The 23,880-nt window shown below is 38.7% G+C and overlaps 1 protein-coding gene across 4 annotated transcripts in view; it reads right to left on the bottom strand.

Moving 5' to 3' along the window:
* Positions 1-6,677: 6,677 nt before the first annotated feature.
* Positions 6,678-23,880, bottom strand: part of acss2 (acyl-CoA synthetase short chain family member 2) — a 53,252-nt gene continuing 36,049 nt past the window's right edge. For 3 of the 4 annotated variants that reach the window (XM_053643065.1, XM_053643066.1, XM_053643064.1), the window contains 7 exons: positions 18,180-18,236; positions 17,905-17,985; positions 15,577-15,685; positions 14,525-14,593; positions 14,251-14,427; positions 8,229-8,303; positions 6,678-8,108 (listed from right to left, as the gene is read on the bottom strand). In XM_053643065.1, the coding sequence (XP_053499040.1) occupies positions 7,981-8,108; positions 8,229-8,303; positions 14,251-14,427; positions 14,525-14,593; positions 15,577-15,685; positions 17,905-17,985; positions 18,180-18,236 (696 nt within the window). In that variant the 3' untranslated portion in view covers positions 6,678-7,980. Of the gene's footprint in view, positions 8,109-8,228; positions 8,304-13,508; positions 13,621-14,250; positions 14,428-14,524; positions 14,594-15,576; positions 15,686-17,904; positions 17,986-18,179; positions 18,237-23,880 lie in introns of those variants that run through there. The other variant, XR_008387888.1, reaches the window with a different exon arrangement.

The raw sequence follows: 23,880 nt of genomic DNA, 5'->3' as shown, positions 1-23,880 counted from the left end.
TCTGAACTAGTTGGTAGTAGGGTGTGGGAACCCAAAGGCAGTCAGCCAGGCATTGTTTGCGCTCGATGGAGTGGAGCAGGGCAGAACCAGTCTCTCTCCATACCTTGCTGCAACGGCAGAGATGGGCTTGCATGGAGGGAATCGCAATGTCATTCTCCTGGACGGGGAATAAGGGAGGCTGGTAACTCAAGAGTCAAATAGGTCCACCCAGTTTCATTCTGATCGGCAATTGGTAACCTTGTCTAATAGCTGCTGAAATTTATTGGCCAATGGTGGCCATGTTTTTCAACATATGTGAATGGCCTCATAGAATATGATAGCACCTGAGACAAAGACAAAGTATGCAAATTTTGAACTCTATAGGATTAACGGTTTCATAGTTACAGTTAATTTCAAGGTTTTTTGGTATTATAGCACCACCATGCAGCAAAACCATGCCTTTTGTGGGACACAAAAAAATCACCTCTTACATAAGCATGCCAAGTTTGGTGAAGATAACTCATTTAATTCTAGAGTTATAGCCATTTATGCCACATTGGCCACACCTACTTCGGATGTTTTTGCATACCACAGCTACCTCGAGTCGAAAGTTCAAAGGCTTGACCAATGGTGACCATGTTTTTCAAGATTCACAATTGTCCTCGTATATGCTGATTGGACCTCGGACAAAGGCGATTCTTGCAAGATTTATTTATCAAGTCTATTGGATCAATGGTTCCACATTTAGTGTCAATTTCATGTTTTGTATATAGCACCACCAACTGGTCACACTTAGTAATGTATTTTTTTTTTACGTCAAATTGAGCCCATACATATGTACCCCAGTTTAGTGAAAATGTCTTATTCCATTCAAGAGTTATAGCCATTTATGTAAAAGTGGCCACGCCCACTTCAAAACATTTGATTTGGCCTTGCAAGGGTAAATCGAAAGTTTAACTTTTTTTTTTAATGACTTTTGATCTAAGAGGTCCACAGTATTGTCCTGCAATAGTTTTATTTCACTTGAGCAAAAAACTTATGACTAGTTCACGAGTAGGTTTTTATCATTATCTGAAATATTTACCAAACGGTTGGACAGACATCAATGGTTCCTGAGGCAAATATGTTTAGAATGAGAAGGTCTATCATCTGATTTATTAGTTATGTTTGTTCAAAACACTGCATTACATACAACTGTTAACACCGACAAAAATCATGATGGCGCCACCTAGAAGCTGATTTCTTTAAAACTATGCATAAAAATCTTAGACCAAGAGTTAAATAGGCTCGGCAGATTTTGTTCCGATCAGCCATTGGTAACCTTGTCTAATAGCTACTGAAATTAGATTGGCCGATGTGGCCATGTTTTTCAACGAACATGAATGTGCTCGTAGACAGGGATGCCAACTGAGTCAAAGACACTGTATGCCTATTTTGAAGTGAATCGGATCAACAGTTCCATAGTTACAGCAAATTTCATGTTTTTTTGTTATTATAGCACCAGCATGTGGCAAAACTGTGCCAACATTTCTTTGTCAGTATAGCTTGTCCTCAAGCAAAAGTAGGCCAAATTTGGTGAAGATATCTCATTTCATTCAAGAGTTATAGCCATTTATGTAAAAGTGGCCACGACTACTTCATGTGTTTTCGCATACCATACCTACCTCAAGTTGGAAGTTCAAACTTTTTTGCTAACTTTTGATAGTGATAGTCTAGAGATTCGTTTGGCACTGGTTTGGTTCCAATCGGACGAAAAATCTAGGACTAGTTCGCAAAAGTATATTTTACAAAAAATCCACGATGGCTGAAAATTTATATTGCCAAAAATGAAATTGGAGATATAGATTTTATTTGTCTGGTCCCAAGGATTCCATAGATATAAGACTCTTGAGTCTGTGACAAACGGTTCAAAAGTCAAGACCATTTTTCTAAACATGCTCACTAGAGCACCACCATCTGGCCGATCAGGCCGAAATGTTGTGGCACTGTAGTACTCTGTAGTACTACCTTATTCAAAGTTTCAGCTCTCTAGGCCTTATGGTTTGGTCTGCACGATCAGTTTTAGGGCAGAATAATAAATAAATAAATAAATAAATAAATAAATAAATAAATAAAAATTATAATAGTGTTTCAGACTTCAGGCTTGAACTGCTAATAATAAAAATCCTTGCAATTACAAAAGGGCTTCAGCCATTCATGCTTGACCCCCTAATAAATGGAGCAGATAAAATAAGGCCTCGCACCAGCGGTGCTTGGGCCCTAATTAAAGCTGCAAATAGCAATAAACGGGCCCTCGCACCCGGGTGAATGTTGGGGCTGCTCTGCCAGGGGAAAGCCATTCCATTTTTATCTATTTATTTATTATATAGGACGTATATGTCCTCAGGTCACGATTTGTATCAAATAGTGAAGTTTGGTGCAGACTGAACAATTTATGTCTGAGTTAGTGTAAAACATGTCAGTTCATGTTGCCAGCAGGTGGCGATATGACTATAACTGCATATTGGCATGTACATGTCTTCAGGCCATGATTCTTATCAAACATGAAGTTTTGGGAAGATTAGGCATTGTTTTCTAAAATTTTGGACTTATGGGGTGGAGGGAAAATCACATAGATTTGGGTGTAGCCTATAGTGCCACCTATGGGCTTATGTGGGCCATTTTTTTGGTGTGGTTGTTACATGTGGACTGTAGTATCATAAATGTGCTAAATTTCAAAACTTTTTACCATTCAGATCTTGAGTTATTTCGCACTTTAGGGAGATAAATTGAATAATAATGAGCATACTAACAATAACAATAGGTTTCCTCCTGACAGAGGAATCCTAATAAATACTAAACTTTAAGATTGCAAATATGACTTTTGCGCTTACCTTCCTTGTCCAATGGATTTAGATTACAGACCGTGATGCTGGCCTGGTCCCCCGAGGCTGCAGTGAGTGACAAAACGTCTTGCGTTGGCAGACCGTGTGGTTCTGTTTCCAGGTGTCTTATCGTGCTATTTACCTATCTGTTATTTTCAGAGATGTTACTGGTTATTGCAGTGAATAATAATATACATTTATTCTAATGTGATTACTGAATGTGATCACATCACTGAATAATAGGTTACTATAAAGTTTCTGTGTAAAAAGTAATTTTAAGGTGGGAGAAGGGCAAGTTATTGATATCAAAATCTGGTAACCGCAAATACACAATGACAGTCCTAAACAAATATCACTCGTTGTTAGCTATATGCCATCATGAATTACCTCATTATTATTATTGTAATATCTCAAGGGTGAATCAACAAAAATATAACCAGGAATATGCAAAATGTCTTCTGTGTAAGAAGTTTGTATGTGCCAATATTACATGTTCAAATAAACAGTAAGATCACTGTAATTATTTATTCCTGCTCTTATTGGAAGAAAATAAATTACATGAAGTTATTGTGAAATAATTTACAGAACACCAGAGTAGAAAATACAGCAATAATACTGAAAAAAACAACAAAATTAACAGCAACATGCTGCACACTTATTTACAGTTAAAAAAAGATGAAAATACAGTAATACAGTGAAAACAACAGAAATCATTTAAAGTTTATGTTTAAGAGTATAAGCAAATATTAATCAGTAAACTGGTACCTGTCTGTGCTGGACATATATGTAACCTTTTTGGAATGCATTAAAAAAAAGAGAGAGAGAGAGCTGGCACCACGCCAACATTTTAAGAACATCAGGAAGGTAACTAGGAGTTGGAAATAATAGTGGCATGGGGCCAAAGTGTGTTCAAATAAAAAAAAGGGAAAAGCTCTGTCATACGAGATCAGTGTTTCAGAATGGTATAAAAACCTGTATCAAATTCGCTTATGTCAGGTGATCTGCAGACTAGCTCAGACTTTGTTGCTTTTATAATAAAGTCTATTTTTTGGCATTAAGACCCCAAGACTCAAATTGTTTTTTGAAGAAGATTCTTCCCCATAAATTTGGTGACCCTGATGTGACTGGGCAGGAGCTAGGAGAGTCAGGGAGCCGTAGCGGATTGGCTCAGGCAAACTGTACGCTGGCCACCCAAAATTGAGGCAAGCAGTTTTGCTTATAATTACTAGTTGTGTAGTTTGTTGAGGGCCTGCCAGCGGCAGTAAAAACACTCTTAAAGGCTTCTCCAAATTAAATTAACCAGATTGAGAAAATTAGTTTTGACCTCAAAAAAAAAAATTGCATGCAAAATATATGTTTGCGCTATTAAGTGGGTCTTGATGGATAGCAGTAAAATATACAGATAAAAAGAGATAGGGAAGCACGCCAAGTCCTGTGGATACTGCTCTGTTTTGTATCAGAAGAGGGCTGAAATGGTAGGCAAAATCCTGCGGATACCACTTTTCACCTTGTTGGGGAAGTGTATTGGCAAAAGGTAGGAAAAAATAAGTGTATGCAAGTCTGTGTTGATAAGTGTTAAAAATAAGTATAATCTCTTTGCTTCCTTAAGGACTTTATTTGCTTCAATATCTTCCGTTACTATTTTTCTTTCAATTTTTTGTGTTGTCTCTAGTTTGGGAGTGCTGGGTTGGTTGTTTCTTTCCTAGATGGGTTCCTGGCGGCTTGGCCTACCTAACCCCGAACCACTCACAACGCCTGCTGTGAGGTACTCTGTATCCCTTGTCGCTGGTCCAGTGTATCCACACAACCTAGGCCTAGCAATTGGGAACTCCAATTTGCGGAGTCAGAGTGCCACTTGTTTTTTGTGTTAAAGGACAACAGTGGTAGCTCAGTGGTTAAGACTACTGATTGGAAGGTCATGAGTTCGAAACCCCAGCAAGGCTCTTAACACTAAACTGCTCAGATGTATAAAGGAAATGAAATGTTAGTTGCTTTGGATAAGGGTGACTGCCAAATGCCATAAATTTCTGAGTGTGGTGCACAGTGGGTTGGGGTCCTCAGTTGTGGGAGTGTATGGGTGAGGTTTCCTTGCTTTGCAAGTATATCTGGTGGATAGTGGGCACGCACCACCCCCAACCATCACTTAAGTGTGACCTGGTAGGGACAGACATGGCTAGTGTTGCACTGGACAGGAGTATGTGAGCGAGTACATGAGCTCCATACATAAGGAAACAAAGTGTGAATGAAGAGCTACAAAAATTTGTTCTAGGGACTTGTCTAGGACATCCCTGATTATTAGAATGACTGAGAAGGAATTCAAATTGCCATTTGTTTGTAACAAATTTGAAGGTGGACACAGAGTAATTTAGCTACAAATGTACAGTTGCAATCAAAATTATTCAATCCCCATTGCAAATCAGGTTTATTGTCAAAATTTACAGACTATCAGCTGTTTGCAATGCACAAATCAAACAAAAGCAATGGAAATAGTTCAACACAATGAACACTTCAAGTGGTTTCCCCAAATACAACTGAAAATGCAACTTATAATGACTTCTCCGGTTTCAAAATTATTCAACCCCTACATGGCAAGCGTCTTTAGCACTTAGTAGAGCAGCTTTTTGCTGTTATGACCTGCTGCAAACGAGATGCATAGCCAGACACAAGCTTCTGGCAGCGTTCCTGAGGAATCTTACCCCATTTCTCATGAGCAATGGCCTCCAGTTCTGTAATATTCTAGGGTTTGTGTGCTGCAACCGCCTTCTTCAAATCCCACCAGAGATTTTCTATGAGGTTCAAGTCAGGTGACTGTGATGGCCCTGTAGAATCTTGCAGGACTTCTGCAACCAAGCCTTGGTGGAATCTGAGGTATGCTTGGGATAATTGTCCTGTTGGAAAGTCCAATGATGCCCAAGCTTCAGCTTCTTCACAGACGGCATGACGTTTTCTCCTAGGATTTCCTGATACTTCAGTGAATCCAGTTTTCCAGTGCCAGAGGATGCAAAGCAGCCCCAGAGCATCACTGAGCCACCACCACGCTTGACTGTGGACAGTGTTCTTTCTTGATTCTTCTTCTTACATTCATACCGCTGACAAATCGAGCCAAAAATGTTCCAGTTTTGTTTCACTGCTTCACAGAACAGAATCCCAAAACTTATATTATTATATATCATTATTTATATGATTTTGAGCCGACTTTTCTTGTGCTTTTGGGTCAGTAGTGGTGTATGACAGAATTCTGACATGGAAACCTTCTGCGTTTAATATGTACTTTACTGTGCTCACTGAAACCTCTTGTGCCTGTTGCCACCAAGTCTTGCTGCGGGTCTTTTGCAGTCACTCAATGGTTTTCCACAACCAGCCTTCTCAGAAATCTGGTTGCAACCATTGATGGTTTCCTTTTTCTGCCCCGTCCAAGTAGTGTACACTCAACAAACCCTTAGCCAGTTCAGGTATTTCATACGTTCCAGCCCAAGCACACCTGGTGCACCTTATGAAGTCCTTGATTAATTGCATCAAGTATGCTTGAGACAACACCTGTATTGCATATTTGTGCTGTTGTGAGGGATTCTATTGAATAATTTTGAGACTGGAGAAGCCATTATAAGTTGCATTTTCGGTTGAATTTGGGGAAACCACTTGAAGCGTTCATGATGTTGAACTATTTCAATTGCTTTTGTTTGATTTGTTCATTGCAAACAGTCTGTAAATTTTGACAATAAAACTGATTTGCAATGGAGGTTGAATAATTTTGATTTCAACTGTATACACAAGTAAATGTAAGTAGAGAAATATGAACAGAACAAGACTGAAAGAGGGAAATAGACAAAAATAGTTATTCAACTGGTATTTTATTTCACTCACACCAGTACATATTTTAAACACAATTTGATTAACTGTCAAAATATGTTGATTAAAATATATCACTGAGAACAACAAAAGGGAAATATAGACAATTACAAGATAAAAGAACATTAAAGAGTTTTATTCTGGTAAGAGACAGAACCAAATGAGACCATTAATGGGGACTCTCTGGAATAATATCCTTAAAACTAGTCACAATAACCAATCCCGATCTCAATGAAGAAATATGAAATGTAGCAAAACACTTGATAAACATTCAAAATGGGCTTTTATTTGAAAATGTAATACTTTCGGGTGAACCCTGAAAATACCTATAGATCAGGGTGTCTGACAGTGTATCCAAGTCACATCATAACCTCACTGTCTAGACTTGGTGTGTATTAAACATTCTGGCTAATTTACAAATTGGCGTCTTATCCAAGTTGTTCCATTGATATCACAGCACCTTCCTCATGTACCAAAAGATAATTATGGAACGGCTGGATAGTCTGTATAGTACAGAATTCCAAAAACAAATCACTACTGAATGATCCAGTAGATTATTTACTAGATCACAGCATTTTGGTATTAAATATTTTTGTCCTTTTCTTAGTTCAGTTTAAGGAGAACCATGTCCTTATTACAAGCTCATGGTAGAACATATATAGATCACTGAAATTTTTATACAGTTTTCATGCAACATGTATAGGAATTTAGTACCTAATTATCATAACCTAAAGTAGAGATTACAATGTGTGTACAGATGTTTCTTGGGACATGTTAAAATCCTACCAACAGCTGAACTTAGACCTCTGAGATTAATATTTGCTACATTAGTCTTGCAATAAAAATAGACTGTTGGCTCTGTTTAAAAATGCCATCAGTTATATGTAAAATCACAAGGTACAAAAAGAAATTCAGTCTTTTTGGGATCAAACACGTGATTTACAACCTTGGCACATAAAAATTATTTCGGTCATATAAATACTACCTATGATTGAGTAAATTAAATAAAAAGTACTCAATTCCTGTATGTGCATGAATTACCTGAAAAATACAATCTGAGATGTATGAACAAATTTTACTTAAAAAGAAAAAAAAAAAATCTACAGAGGTAAATATAGGTTACTAAACTAAATAATACTAAACAAATACACAAATAGGTCTTTTCAATTCCTAGAGATTGTGAAACAGCAGTATATTTTTCTCTGGTCGCCTTCTGCTAAGATTACTATACATTTAATTTTACCCATGTACCCTGAAGTGAAAAGGTTTTAATAGTGTCTCCTAACGTTCACACAGCAGTACAACAGCGGTTCTCAAAAAGCTGCTCAATAACTGAAGTGTCCGCTAGCGTGGACACATCTCCTAAATCCTGCTGGTTAGATGCGATCTTCCGTAGCACACGCCTCATGATTTTACCTGTGGACATTATGAAAAACTCAGTAAGTGTTAGTAAATAAACAGAACACTATATAAAATTGAGACACACGCACACACACACATGCAGACACACATGCAGCTTAAGGGTTTTTCTGGTACCTGATCTGGTTTTGGGCAGCCCAGGCGCATTCTGTATGTAGTCAGGCGTAGCTATGGCACCAATCTTCTCTCTCACTGTTTTTTCAGAACATTAAATAAGGTCATATCATGTCAATTCAACCAAATTCCAAAATGTTGGTCTTCAAATTACTTCAAACCTAAACCCAAACCAAATGACTCCCTAAACCTAGGCTAAGCTTGGTATTTGAAACTGAGAATTCCCAAGTACTGCTGATCAGATATTGATACTTCACAAAATATTGTATAACTAGCTTTATAATGGAGGAGTTTTCTTCAAGAATTTTTCTTCACTATTTGTTGCCTTTTATTTCAGTGATCCAAGAAAGCTGTGCTCTGGTCAGAGCTGAGGTAATTCACAGAGACACTAGATAATGTCAACATTATATATGTTTTATTCTCTGCAATATGGGCCTTTCAAATTGGCTGAAAATGGAATATCCGCATGAGAAGTGTTGATCTAATGCACTTTTCAGATGATCACAGACAGGTCAGTATTGTAGATACACACTTTAAACTTGCTGGAGATTTATAGGCTCTGATGGCATTGATGCCTTTATGGACACCAACTAATGCAAATACTCTTAGTTATAAGAATTAAAACTGAAGACAGACATCCTTTTTACTAGAAAATTCCCTACAATATATACCTCAATTTTCCTTCTTGTAGCTTATATTATGCCACGTGCAGCTAACACTGTTAACATTTACAAAATTTACATTTTTGAGAAGCATAAAATCCAATGTTGACAAGCAGCTATGGATGCGATTTTTTGCATGTGTAATCTATTATGTTGATACTATATGCACAACAAATTTCATTTGCTAACAGGGCTAGCATCTTTATGGAAAAATTTTAAATGAATGTGTGACTAAGTTGGCAGTGGTGTTGGTGCCAGATGGGCTGGTTTGAACATTTCAGAAACTGCTGGTCTCCTGGGATTTTCAAACACAACAGTCTCTTGAGTTTACACAGAAGTCATCCTAGTTATGCATGCTAAAATTCACATCACTAGCACCTAATCAACACTGTCAACATTGCTGAAATTGGTCAAATTCAATGTTTACAAGTTCTTATTTGTGATTAAAAACTAGTGGTTTTACCCCAATGTAAGATCATTAAAATTGAAACCACCAGAAAATTAATAAATGCTTCATTTGTTTAAAAAAGGTTACTATTACTATTTTCTGTTCATCAAATTTTTAAAATGATCATTTTAACAAATTCTTCCCTTAGCACTGGCTATGTACCTAAATCCTTGTAAACTAGCAGTTATCAAAACCCTTATTAAAAAAAAAAAAAAAAAAAAAAAAAAAGTGTATAAATAAATAAAATTTCAAAAAAACCTATCTGAACCTGTGTCAGCTGTCTAACTACAGACCTAAGTCAAACTTCCCCTTTATCTCCATGTTCCTAGAAAAAGTTGTAGCACAGCATTTATGCTCATACTTGCATAACATTCATGAAATACAGTGCATCCGGAAAGTATTCACAGCGCTTCACTTTTCCCACATTTTGTTATGTTACAGCCTTATTCCAAAATGGATTAAATTCATTATTTTCCTCAAAATTCTACAAACAATACCCCATAATGACAACATGAAAGAAGTTTGTTTGAAATCTTTGCAAATTTATTGAAAAAAAAAAAAAAAAAAAAAAAAAAAAAAAAAAAGCACATTTACATAAGTATTCACAGCCTTTGCCATGGCACTCAAAATTACATTTACATTTATTCACTTAGCAGAAGCTTTTATCCAAAGCGACTTACAAATGAGAAAAATGCAAGCAAAGCGATATATCAAGCAGAGAACAATACAAGTAGTGCTACCATACAAGATCCATTAATTGAGTTCCAGAGGAAGCAAAGTGCACAGAGTAGAGGTGTAAGTGCAAATATTGTGGGTTTTAAAATTGTATTTATTTATTTATTTTTATTTTTTTTTATCATGAGTTGGTTAGGTGTTCACGGAAGAGGTGGGTCTTTAGCTGTTTTTTGAAGACGGTGAGAGATTCTGCGGTCCGGATTGAGATTGGAAGTGCATTCCACCACTGAGGAACAGTTAGCGTGAAGGTTCTGGAAAGGGACCTTGCGCCACGCTGAGAGGGAACTACTAAACGTCGGTCACTAATCGATTGCAGATTGCGAGAGGGAACGTAGGCCTTCAGGAGAGAGGTGAGGTAGGAGCGTGCTGTTCCTGACAAGGTCTTGTAGGTGAGCATCAAGGCCTTGAACTTGATGCAGGCAGCTACAGGAAGCCAGTGGAAGCTTCCTCAAAATTGAGCTCAGGTGCATCCTGTTTCCACTGATCATCCTTGAGATGTTTCTACAACTTGACTGGAGTCCACCTGTGGTAAATTCAGTTGATTGGACATGATTTGGAAAGGCACACACCTGTCTATATAAGGTCCCACAGTTAACAATGCATGTCAGAGCACAAACCAAACCATGAAGTCCAAGGAATTGTCTGTAGACCTCCGAGATAGGATTGTATCGAGGCACAGATCTGGGGAAGGGTGCAGAAACATTTCTGCAGCATTGAAGGTCCCAATGAGCACAGTGGCCTCCATCATCCATAAATAGAAGAAGTATGGAACCAGCAGGACTCTTCCTAGAGCTGGCTGCCCGGCCAAACTGAGTGATCGGGGGACAAGGGCCTTAGTCAGGGAGGTGACCAAAAACCCGATGGTCACTCTGGCAGAGCTCCAGCGTGTCTCTGTGGAGAGAGGAGAACCTTCCAGAAGAACACCCATCTCTGCAGCATCCACCAATCAGGCCTGTATGGTAGAGTGGCCAGATGGAAGCCACTCCTCAGTGAAAGGCACATGACAGCCTGCCTAGAGTTTGCCAAAAGGCACCTGAAGTACTCTCAGACCAAAGATTGAACTCTTTGGCCTGAATGGCAAGCATAATGTCTGGAGGAAACCAGGCACCACTCATCACCTGGCCAATACCATCACTACAGTGAAGCATGGTGGTGGCAGCATCATGCTGTGGGGATGTTTTTCAGTGGCAGGAACTGGGAGACTAGTCAGGATCAAGGAAAAGATGAATGCAGCAATGTACAGAGACATCCTTGATGAAAACCTGCTCCAGAGCGCTCTGGACCTCAGACTGGGGTGAACGCTTATCTTCCAACAGGGCAACAACCCTATGCACACAGCCAAGATAACAAAGGAGTGGCTACAGGACAACTCTGTGAATGTCCTTGAGTGGCCCAGCCAGAGCCCAGACTTGAACCCGATTGAACATCTCTGGAGAGATCTGAAAATGGCTGTGCACCGACACTCCCCATCCAATCTGATGGAGCTTGAGAGGTCCTGCAAAGAAGAATGGGAGAAACTGCCCAAAAATAGGTGTGCCAAGCTTGTAGCATCATACTCAAAAAGACTTGAGGCTGTAATTGGTGCCAAAGGTGCTTCAACAAAGTATTGAGCAAAGGCTGTGAATACTTATGTTAATGTGCTTTTTTTTGTTTTTTATTTTTAATTAATTTGTAAAGATTTCAAACAAACTTCTTTCATGTTGTCATTATGGGATATTGTTTGTAGAATTTTGAGGAACATAATGAATTTAATCCATTTTGGAATAAGGCTGTAACATAACAAAATGTGGGAAAAGTGAAGTGCTGTGAATACTTCCCGGACGCACTGTATATCAGTCAGGATTTAGGCCTCATCATTGTACAAAGACAGCACTGGGTAAAGTGGTAAATGACCTACTACTGGCCTCTGAATAGAGTTGTATCTCCTTACTTGTATTGCTTGACCAAAGTGTACCTTTTGACACCATAGATAATAATATTATTCTTGATAGCCTAGAGAATGTGGTTGGAGTTGACTCAGGTCTTATAAGACTGAACATTGAGGTTTATTGTATTTGTTCACAAGGTGGAACAAGTTAACGGTTGTTTTTTGCATACAGTCTGTAAAATTAACTGAAAATATTAAATTTAGTTTATCAAAAGGTAAATTAATTTGTCATGGCTCACACTGTGTTCCTAAATTCTGTCATAATTGACCAGCTCAAGTTTTCTCATGCCTACTTGTGTTATATTGTGTCATGAGAAAACTTAATAAATGTGAAAGTGTAATAAAAATATATTGTCATTAAAATCAAATAATAATCGTGATAAATAATCGAGATCTCAATATTGATCAAAATAATCGGGATTATCATTTTGGCCATAATCGTGCAGCCCTAATATCTCCCTCTCTCATATATATATATATATATATATATATATATATATATATATATATATATATATATATATATATATATATATATATATATACACACATATACACACACATACATATACACACACATACATACACACACACATACATACACACACACACATACATATAGGTCAAATTAAGCTCTGTGCAGCAGTACAAGACATTGGTGTGATTACTGACTCCAGTCTCTCATTTGAAGCTATCTTTCATCTCAGAAATACTGCCATGATCAAAATCGCTACATGATGCAGAAAAACTAGTTATACCTTTTGTGCCCTCTAGGTTGGAATATTGTAATGTCTTGCTATCTTTATGTTCCAGTTAGTACATAAACAAGCTTCAGTTAGTCCAGAATGCAGCAGCAAGAATCCTTACTAGAGCCAGAAAATATGCCACATCACCCCTATCTAATCCACACTTCATTGGGTCCCAATAAAATTTTGGATTGCTAATAAAATACTACTGCTGACTTATAGAGCACTGAATGTTCTGATGCCACAATACCCGAGCGAACTTTTGGTCTTTTACGATCCACCATGCCTGCTTCAATCAAAGGGTGCACCTTGAACAATGAACGCTACAGCAGCAGGCAGGGATTTCTCTACCAGACAGGTAGAGAAATCTCTAAAAACAGGCTGAAAACCTATTTGTTTGGTCAAGCCTTTTGTTAATAGCTTTTTTCCTTAGGTGAAGGTGCAGATCTGGAGGTATCTCTGTTACAGTTTGATCGATAGTGGATTTTACTGATACTGATAACGAAGTTGGGCAAAAATATTGCTTAAAACAGTAATAAACAGTACTGACTGTACCATGAAAATGTACTGTACTTTTGTAAATGAAATAAAAATATAAATAGTAATATATTAACTATTAACTCAGCCGTTATTGCAACAGATGCAACCAGGAAAAATCTGTGTGAATTTTTGCAGATAACCGATCCAGCAATTGGTTATTCGTGCCAATTAATCAGCAAAACTGATCAATCGGTCGACTTCTAATCTTTGTTACTCCTGAGATACCAGTGATCCTGACTCCTTCTGCCCTTTGGACCAGCCTGATCCATCCTGATGCCCCACTTCTGCTTGGAGCCTCGTTCACCTGACAATCACTCCCTGTTGCTGAGGTGGTATCCTGCATGGATGGCCTACAGATCACCATTGATTTATTGTGGATGGTACCACACAGACACCCTAAAGATGACTGTGGATAGCCTAAAGTGCTATCCAACTGCTAAGAAAAGTTTATACTCAAATCTCAATCATTGAACAGTTGATAATTTCAGTTTGATACAATAAGACTTAAAGTTAAAACTGTAATGATACTCATTCCCAAAGCTCATTAACTTTATAGTATACAGTTTTGTCACCCAGATGAGAATGGGTTCCTTTTTGAGTCTGGATCCTCTCAAGGTTTCTTCCTCTTTTCACCTCAGGGAGTTTTACTTTTGTTTCACTGTTGCTATTTTTCTTTCTTTAAATTTTTTTTTCTTCCAATAATTCATGAGTTGACTGTTCACTGCTGGTGTTTTACCTGTAGTCATTCTATAATCTATGACCAAGGGTTCTTAATTTCAGTCCAAGGGACCATCTGCCTTGCAGTGCTGATGCCAATTATGTTAAGGGTAGACCAGGGGGTTACCAGGACTGTAATTAAGCCCCTGGCCTGTGCCTAATCTAGGAATTTAAACCAGTCTTTTAACATTAAAATTCTTTTGAAATACAGACCTACACTGAGACCACACAAACCAACACAAACACACACCTTGCTTCTTGAGCTCAGCCTCCAGGGTGGCAGTATAATTGAGGCCATCATTGAGTGTGACAAAGCAATATAGGCTTTCTCCTTTAACAGGGTGTGGTGTTCCTACCACAGCTGCCTCAGCTACTGCTTCATGCTCCACCAGAGCAGATTCCACCTCTGCAGTGCTCAGCAAATGACCTGAGAAAAATGTTAAAAGATTCTTAAGCTATTATCATACACTAGAAAACTAAACATTAAGAGCAGCAAAGGAAATGTGTTCCTTATTGTCTATTACCGGAAACATTCAGCATGTCATCAATCCTGCCCGTGATCCAGTAATACCCATCCTTATCCCTGCGACAACCTGAACACATAAAAGATGGACATGAAAATTCTGGAATGTCTAATGAGTTCATCAAATGCTCATGTGATCAGGTGTTCGATTACATTTGCATTTATTCATTTAGCAAACACTTTTATCCAAAGCAACTTACAAATAAGGAAATACAAGCAAAACAAGTGATATATCAAGCAGAGAACAATAGAAGTAGTGCTAACATACAAGATTTTTAATTGAGTTCTAGATAAGCAAAGTGAGCAGAGCCAGTGTAAGTGCAGAATGTTTTTTTTATTAAAATGGTGGGAGGGGGGGATTTAGGGGTTAGTTGAGTGTTCATGGAAGAGGTGGGTCTTTTGCCATTTTTTTTTATAGATAGTGACAGATTCTGTTCTGGTGTCTGGATTGAGTTTGGAAGTTCATTCCACCACTGAGGGACAGTCAGTTTGAAGTTTCTGGAAAGGGACCTCATGCCTCACTGACTAGGCACTACCAGGCTTCGGTCATTAACCAATCGCGGAACATAAACCTCAAGAAGTGTGCTGAGGTAGGGAAGACAAGGTCTTGCACGTGAGCATCAAGGCCTTGAATTTGATGTGGCCAGCTACAGGAAGCCAGTGGAGGGAGATGAAAAGGGGTGTGACATGGGTTCTTTTGAGCTGGTTGAAAACAAGGTGTGCTGCTGCATTCTCAATCATATGTAATTGATTAAACACATAGTGTTTAGGAACTACACCTGAAAGTTCAAAAGCTCTTCACAGAAACAGGGGTAGGTCTAATGTTATATCAGCTAATTCCTATACACTTATTATTGGAAGTGATGGGCCAAAGTAAGTGATAAGTAATGACATAAATCCCTCCAGGTAGTCCACACTCAGCATGGCATGTAGATCGCAATCGCAACCACAAGAAAAGCTAATATTCATAGTCAAATCAGTGAATTGTTGGACACCCACACTAATGAATAAACCATCCAGTTAGTTCTGGACAAGTGCCAGTGTTCACATTACCATCTCCAGTTACATAGTAGCCAGGAAACTTCTTAAAGTAGGTAGTCTCAAATCTCTGGTGGTTCCTGTACACAGTCCTCATAATCCCAGGCCAGGGCTGTTTAAATACCTGTATGATAATAATGTCACTATAACGATAGAAATGGTTTCATTTTTTTATCACAAAAACCTATAATTTTAACAGGGCAGTGTAAACTTTTTATATCCACTGTACCTAATTTTCTAATCATTTATTTAAACCCAGACTCCATGTTCTCCATGCATGGGTGTTTTTTTAATTTTACTTGAATAAAAATAAAATAAATAATAATATAAAAAATAAAAAATATAATATAAAAATATAATAAATAAATATTAAATATAATAAATAAATATTAAATATATATAAATATATATATAAATATATATAAAAAATAAAATAAATAAACATTCTATGTGCACTTGCCAAAGCTTTGTCCCCCGCCCCCGAGCATACTGACCACAGATAATTCTTATCTGTATATAATCAATTCCACAGTACTTGTTTTAAGTAACATAATAAGTACATAAGTTATATTTATATTATTGTTTTGGCTGTTTATTTGAATTTGAGTAAGTGACAATGATTAAGATTATAAACCTGTTTTACCAAATCTATAAAAAATTTACTTAGTATATGACCGTATAAAATTGCATCAGCCATGGCTGGTACAATTTTATTTTTTATCTTCTTTAAATCTTCAGTCCCCTGTGAAAGTAATGGCAAATTTACTGTTTTTGTTATACACTGAAGACATCTGGTTTTTCAAAATAAATATGAAATGATAGATCAGAATGTCAAATTTAATTTCCTGTTATTTACATATAGAGGGGTTAAACAACTTCGAACATGACACCTTTTTTTTTTAACCCACCTATTTTTCAAGTGATTTAAAACACTGATACATGTGACAGATGTTTCTTGTTGCTCAAGTGTGCCCTGCTAGATTGTTTAAACAGTTATTAGCTCTGAATATCTTTGTTGCAGCCCTGGGTTTCACCTGGGAGGACTGCACTTAAAAAGGATAAACCAACATGAAGATCACAAAGCTGGTATAAAATCAAGTTATTCTGTAGCCAAGAAAAGAGGGAAAATCAATCAGAGCCATTGCACAAGCATTGGGCATAGCCAATACAACAATTTGGAATGTCCTGAAAAAGAAAGAAACCACTGGTCTACTAACAATCAGACATCAAAAAAGGTTGGCCAAGGAAAACAACAGCGGTAGATGACAAACATTGTGAGAGCTCTACCTCTACCAAAGTGATGGAAAGGCCAAATTGTGGAGGAAAAAAAAAGATCTGCTTATGATCCAAAACATACAAGCTTATCGGTCAAGCATGGTAGATATAGTGTCATGGCATGGGCTTGCATGGCGGCTTCTGGAACAGGATCATTAATATTTATTGATGACGTAACTTATGATGGAAGCAGCAGAATGAACTCAGAAGTTTACAGAAACATCTTCTACCAATTTACAGATTGCATCCAAACTAATCATGCAGCAAGACAATGACTGAAAACACACTGCTGCCACAACAAAGGACTTCATCAGGGGAAAAGTGGTTTTAGACTGTCCAAGTCAATCACCAGACCTTAAACCAATTGAGCATGCAATTCAGCTCCTGAAGGAGACTGAAGGGAGAACCCCCTGCCCCAAAACACAGCAGTACAAGCCTGGAAACAACAATACAACAATTTAGTGATGTCAGTGGGTTTCCAGCTTGATGAATTTATTGCTACCAAAGGATATGCAAACAAATTAAGTGTTAACTACCTTAAGACTATCTATTCCAATAATTTTGCTCACTTATAAATTGGGTGGTCTGCCACCAAAGGTGTCTTTTTCTAAGCTGTTAACATATCTAGATGTAAATATCAGAAAATTAAAACTGAAATTCTGATCCATCGTCCCATATTCATCTTTTTTTTTTTTTTTTTTTTAAAAATCTCAAATCAAAATGTCTGTATGACAAATGACTGTATAGCAAAAACAAAAAAATGGCCTTGCCCTTCCAATATTTTCAGAGGGGACTCAGTGAAAGAGTTTTGGTATGACAGAAAATAATATGATCTAACAAAGAACAATTTTTGTACAAAAATTTTGAGCAAGTAAATAAATTGAGTAGAAATATAATTCATGGTAGCTGTCTACTGTTACTGACAGAGTGAACATTTCTATCAAAATAAGCTACTGATCTACTGAATAAGCCAAGTTACTGATCTTTACATTTAGCAGCAACAGCAGCTGAGAGATCATCTATAAAACATTATTCAAAATCTTATAAGTGGAAACAGAAGTCTCTTACCAGGTAACCGTCATTTGGTCCCTCAAGTTCCTCTCCTGACTCATTCAGTATGGCAGGAACGACTCCAAAAAATGGAAAAGTCTACAGACACAATGAAACACAAATCTTGGCCAAAATCATGAACTGTAAAGCCAATAAAAAAAGTAAAAAAAAGTAAAAATAAATTAATAAAATACTCAACACAGCAATCTGGACATTCCTAAAACATCACATTCAAAGCCTCAGTACCAGTTTTAGATGAATATGACTGAAGATCATAAACTAGAATTACTCACTGCAGATCCTGGTTTCATAGGAGTGGCAGCTGGAAGAGGTGTTAATACATGTCCTCCCTGAAAAGCACAAAAAGGGTGTAAACAAACACAGAGTTAATACTGAATTAAATTTAGTACAAGGCTGTAATAGGTAGTGTCCCAGACAGGGTTTAAATTAAACCAAAAGCAGGCCATAATCCAGAATAGACCACGTACTGAACCATACTGAAAAACATGTTGGCCTGCAACGGCATTGCTGCCTGTCACATCTCCTCTGGTACACATACGATTACCGCTCTTCCTTGCCACCATGCCTAACGCAACCATACAGGCCTCCCCAGTGACTAAGGCTGTAGTGCAAGCCCCACTGGCACCGTTAAAGCATGCTCAGTGCCACTGGTTCCATATGCTTTCCTCCTGTTGCACCTAATACCACTCAAGCATGCTTGTCTAACACAATCAGAGCCAGACAGACCTTGCCAGTGACTAAGGCTGTAACAAGCCCCACTAGCACCATTAATGAATGCTCAGTGTCACTGCTTCCATATGGCTTAGGTCACCTGCAGGGTCGTCAGCTGGGTACCACCGCTCAACAACATTTCGCTCCTTTAACTTCGGAACGTCTCCTGGCGGCAGAGGAGTGGCAGGGACATCTCTGTGCCGCCCCCTGCAAGTAGACCTTGGGGTTAGGTGTTACTACCCCAACACTTCTTTCTCCTCAGAGCCAAAAGCTGCTTTTCTTGGCCTCTACAGCCAGGTCTTTCAGGGCCTTCCGCTGGTTTGCACCATTTACTCACATATCGCTCAGGAGCAAACAGTTGACGTTCCAACAAGAGATCGGAGAACTTCAGCCTCTTCCTCTCTAAAGCAGCTTCTACTCCTTCCTCCCATGGGACAGTTAGCTCGATGAGGAGCATGGTCTTGGCACCACTGGACCACGTCACTATATTAGGATGGAGACTTTTGTTGGTGATCTCCCCAGGGAACTGGAGCTTCCTGCCAAGATCGACACTCATTCTCCAGTCCTGAGTGAAAGGTTTCCTTGATGGAACTCTTGGCGTGGCGAATGTGTTGCCCCCTCCTTCTCTGACAAATTGGATGTGCTCACACTGGTGGAAGATGACCTCTGCTGGTGACCTGTCTATGCTGGTAAAGCACCTCGGCCAATCTGCTCAGGACTTTATCATGTGGAAGGCATGTGGAAGAACTCAGTAGTGTAGTAGATTAGGTGAAGCGGCAATGATCCATACGCGTCCGCAAGGTCAAGCCAAACGATGTGCAGATCTTTCCTTTCGCACTTGGCCAATAGGATCTGCTCCCAAATCACAGATAAGTGCTACACACACCCTGGGGAGCCTGGGACCCCCGCCTTCTGGCAGCTGGTGTCAACATAGCCATTCTCTGTGAGGTAGCTGGTTATTCTCCATGCCAAAACAGAAGATCTGATGCTCCTGAAGGTGATGCTCCTGAACACTGCAGGGCAGTTCTTATATGGGGAAGTGGTGGCTTGGTGGCTAAGGCTCTGGGTTAGTGATCGGAAGATCGAGGATTCAAGCCTCAGCACTGCCAAGCTGCCACTGTTGGGCCTTAACCCTCTCTGCTCCAGGGGCACCGTATCATGGCTCACCCTGCGCTCTGACCCCAACCTCCTAACATGCTGGGTTATGCGAAGAAAATAATTTCACTCTGCTGTAATGTATGTGACTAAAAACGACTCATCATTATATAGCCTGCAGGGTATCCCATTGGGGCCTGGAGCTACTGTTGATCTGGCCTTTCTTACGACCTCTCTGACTTTACTGAGCTTGGATGTGAAGATGTGAAACTGGGACACGGTTAAGGCTGGACGAGGCACGTACCCTGGTGAACCTAATAGTTGAATACCTTGCTGGGTCACTGTACTGTCTTCTGATGTATTCTTCCAGCTCCTCCCTGGTTGTTTCTAACTTCCTCCAACAGCTGCCAATCATGCTTGAAGGGATTCTTGTAGAAGTTGGTTTGTTCCGTCTCCTTACTGTGCTTTCGGATGTGCTCAGACCTCCGCAGGCTGGCAAGCCTCTGCTAGATGTCCTTCCACAGTGATTTGAGACATTCTTTCTTGCCCGATGTTGCCTTCCTCCAGTTCCTTCAGAGTTGTCATCACTAATGCATCTCTTGCTTGATCTCTCTCTTGCCTCCCTTTTTGTCTTGGCGCAGTGGTTTTCTTGATGGTAATAACGCTGAACCTGACTTCACATTCCCGGTAGCTAATTTCTCCAAACAGGTTGAGCCTAGCCTCCACACCCCCCCTCGCAGTGATCTTTCCAATATTCTGCTCAGGCCAATATCCAGTCTTTGCCATGCAATTGCATCACTGGTCTTTGGTCACTTGATTTTATCTTTCCTAGTTGGTGTCTGATCTTTTGCTTTTCTTGGCTCTGCTCTTTTGAGATGGGTGGGTTTGTCTCACAAACACACACACACTCACAGAAACGAAAGTTGGTGTTTTACATATTAATTCATTTAATCAGCATTCCAAGTACTACTCTTTGCACACCCTCCCATTTACTCCCCCCACCCCTCTCCCCCGGCCAATCCTCTACCCTGATAAATATCATGTCCTTGTCTTGTCTACTGGCTTGTCTTAATAACTATCCTCTCTGTTATGTCGTACACTCTACAGTCACCCATACTAACCTTTGTATTTAAAGTACAACACATCTGCAAACATGATGATCCTGCCAAATATGATAGTCTTAATGGGCTATAGCAGCCTGAACATCAGCTTGTAATGAATCCAATGCCTGAGCACACACTTAAAAACACAACATGACCCTTAATCATTATTTTACTCTTTTATAACGGTATGGGACTGAAATTACATTTATTAATCTCTGACTTCATAAACACCAGTTTTATGATAAAACATGGCTCATGTCAAAATGTGCTCCTTGATGATTGAGTAAGCTTGCCATGGTATATGGTCATATCAGTTATGAATTTTAAACGACAGTTCCTATATCAATATCCTAATGAATAAAACAGCCTTAATTAACGTATAGTGGCCTAATGAAGAGTTTGATCAATTTAACTCAAATCAAATGATTTCAATTATGATAAATTATTTACAGACGCATCAAAACTACAAAGGGAGCATAGCACACGGACCGACAGAAGACATTATATTTAACGGACAGGAACAACTGTGCGAGGTCAGAGGATCAGCACAAATGTGTGTAAAATATTAAACAGAACTCAGCGAACTCTATCTGCCTTTAGAAGACAAAAGCGACCATTATTGAAATGACAGAATGCATGGTTCCTAAAAGAGTAGTGACATCTATGTGGCAATACTTTAGCTTTATACCCAATGAACACAGAGGACCTAATAACCACAATGAAGCCATCTGCAGAAATTGCACGGAAAAAGTTTTGGCTAGAGGAGAACCATCAACTTTATTTGCACACGTTCACGTTCATCACACTGCCGAAACAGCTAAACCGAAAGGTGATAAAACACAAACAATAAGTGGTGCCTTTGCCTGGACAACAATACCCAACTGACAGCCCACGATGGAGAGAATGCACAGATGCAGCTACAAAGTTTGTTGCCAAAGAGATGTTGCCCATTAACATTGTTGAAATGCCATCTTTCAAAATGTTGCTACACTCTCTACACCCTCATTATAAGCCACCTGGGTGAACATACAGGTCAGCCATCCCTTCCAAATACAATGAAGTGACGGATGTTTGTCCAAGAAGTCCAAGATTTGATTTCCACAGCATGACACTTATCGCTCACAACAGACATTTGGTCGAGTGTGAATATGGTGCTGTACATGTCCATCACTTGCCATATTTTAACGAAAGAATGGAAACTTGAGCCCAAATGCCTTCAAACAAGCTTTCTCACATAAAGGCACACAGCAGACAACTTGGCTGATGAACTCGAAGATGCACTGAATGACTGGAATCTGGATGTAACTATCCTGTCTGGAATTACCACAGATAATGGTGCCAATATAGTAGCTGCCATACGGAAATTGGACTGGCCATGGCTGAACTGCTTCGGTCACAATTTAAATCTTCCACCCCATGATGAGAGACAGAGAACGGAACAGGTACTAAACATTTGTTACACCATCGTGGGCAATGCAAGGCACACAACAGCTAGACTAATATATATATATATATATATATATATATATATATATATATATATATATATATATATATATATATATATATATATATATATATATATATATATATATATGTGGTTATAGCAAGAACAGATTTGCTTGCAAAAATATTTAGTAGCCTAATTTCATTTATTAATATTAACAGGACTGTGCAACTCGCTGGGGTGCGAAGTACATGATGGTGGAGAGGGTTATGGAAAAACGCTTAAAAGTCATGTCCTTGCTGATGACCAAAGAGAGAAAGTTGCTCTAACTTGGCAAAACACAGATGTTCCCCAGTCTATTAGCGCAGCATTAAAGCCGGTCAGTGAATTCACTGAAATTATGTCAGGAGAGGATTATGTCACAGTCTCATCGCTTCTTCTCCTGTTCCAGATGCTAGAGAGAGACACTTCGTTGTCATTTTCCGATGCAGCCACTCTAACAGCATCTTATGTACAGGAGTGACAAAACTCAAGGAATTATGTAGCTTTCAACCTTCATCGATCTACACAATCTGGCAGATTGACACAGCAGTGGATGACACCAAATTTCATGCTGCTGGCAAACTTGGGAAAAAAAATTTGTGCATTTGCGCAACCAGCACCGTGTATTGAAGAAAGAGTGTTCAGCTTGGCGGGGAATGTGGTGACCCCCAAGGGATTACTGCTCAAGCCTGAAATGGTGGACATGCTAGTTTTTCCTGGGGAAGAATTTGTAGGAGCACTACTGTGTACATATATATTTGTTTTTTGGCATGTTTGTTTGTACAAAGCTTATGTTTACTGTTTGTCATGTTGTTAGCAGTTTGGTGAACAATTTAATTCGATTACACTTTTTTCAGTTTAATTTTCATATTTTGTTAAAAATCAAAGTTTGAAATCAAACTGCCTTGCGTTATTGTGTAGGATAATGTGCAGCGAAAATTACCCCTTGCATCCAACCAGCACCAATGCTGGTAATACCAGTCTGTAGGGATATCATACCGGTGTGCAAATTATGATATCGTGGCAAGTCTAGATTTGGGTCAAAGATGAAAGCTAGTGAAATATTTCCACTGCATTTATTTTATGGTTTCATAAGAAATATCAAAAATAAAGAATCTAATTCTAGTATAAACTGGATAGTGGTACAAATTGGTCTACACCTACATAATCCAAATTTTAAAGAATGTAGAGCTGTCATATCTATATTTACAGATTAGACTAGTTGACCGTTTCCTTCACTTAATAATTTTGTCACTATTATATGGTATCTCAAAACCTACTTGTACAGACAACTGTTAATGTTTGGGTCTTTTTTCTAGAAAAATGCTACATAAGCGCTATATAAATATACAGTCCTCTCTGAAACTATTGGAACGGCAAGGCCAATTCGTTTGATTGTACTATACACCAAAGCCATTTGGGCTTCAGATCAAAAAATAGATTTGAGAAGAGTTTAAGATTTCAGATTTAATTTCCTGGTATTTAAATCTAGATGTGTTAAACAGCATAAAACACCGAACCTTTTGATCAGTCCACCCAATTTTTAGGTGAACAAAAGTAGAGGAAAAGATCAGA

The sequence above is a fragment of the Ictalurus furcatus genome, chromosome 15 (assembly GCF_023375685.1).
Source record: "Ictalurus furcatus strain D&B chromosome 15, Billie_1.0, whole genome shotgun sequence".
Taxonomy (NCBI): Eukaryota; Metazoa; Chordata; class Actinopteri; order Siluriformes; family Ictaluridae; genus Ictalurus; species Ictalurus furcatus.
Note: the sequence above shows the minus strand (reverse complement) of the source record. Positions and strands in the feature narration are given on the sequence as shown.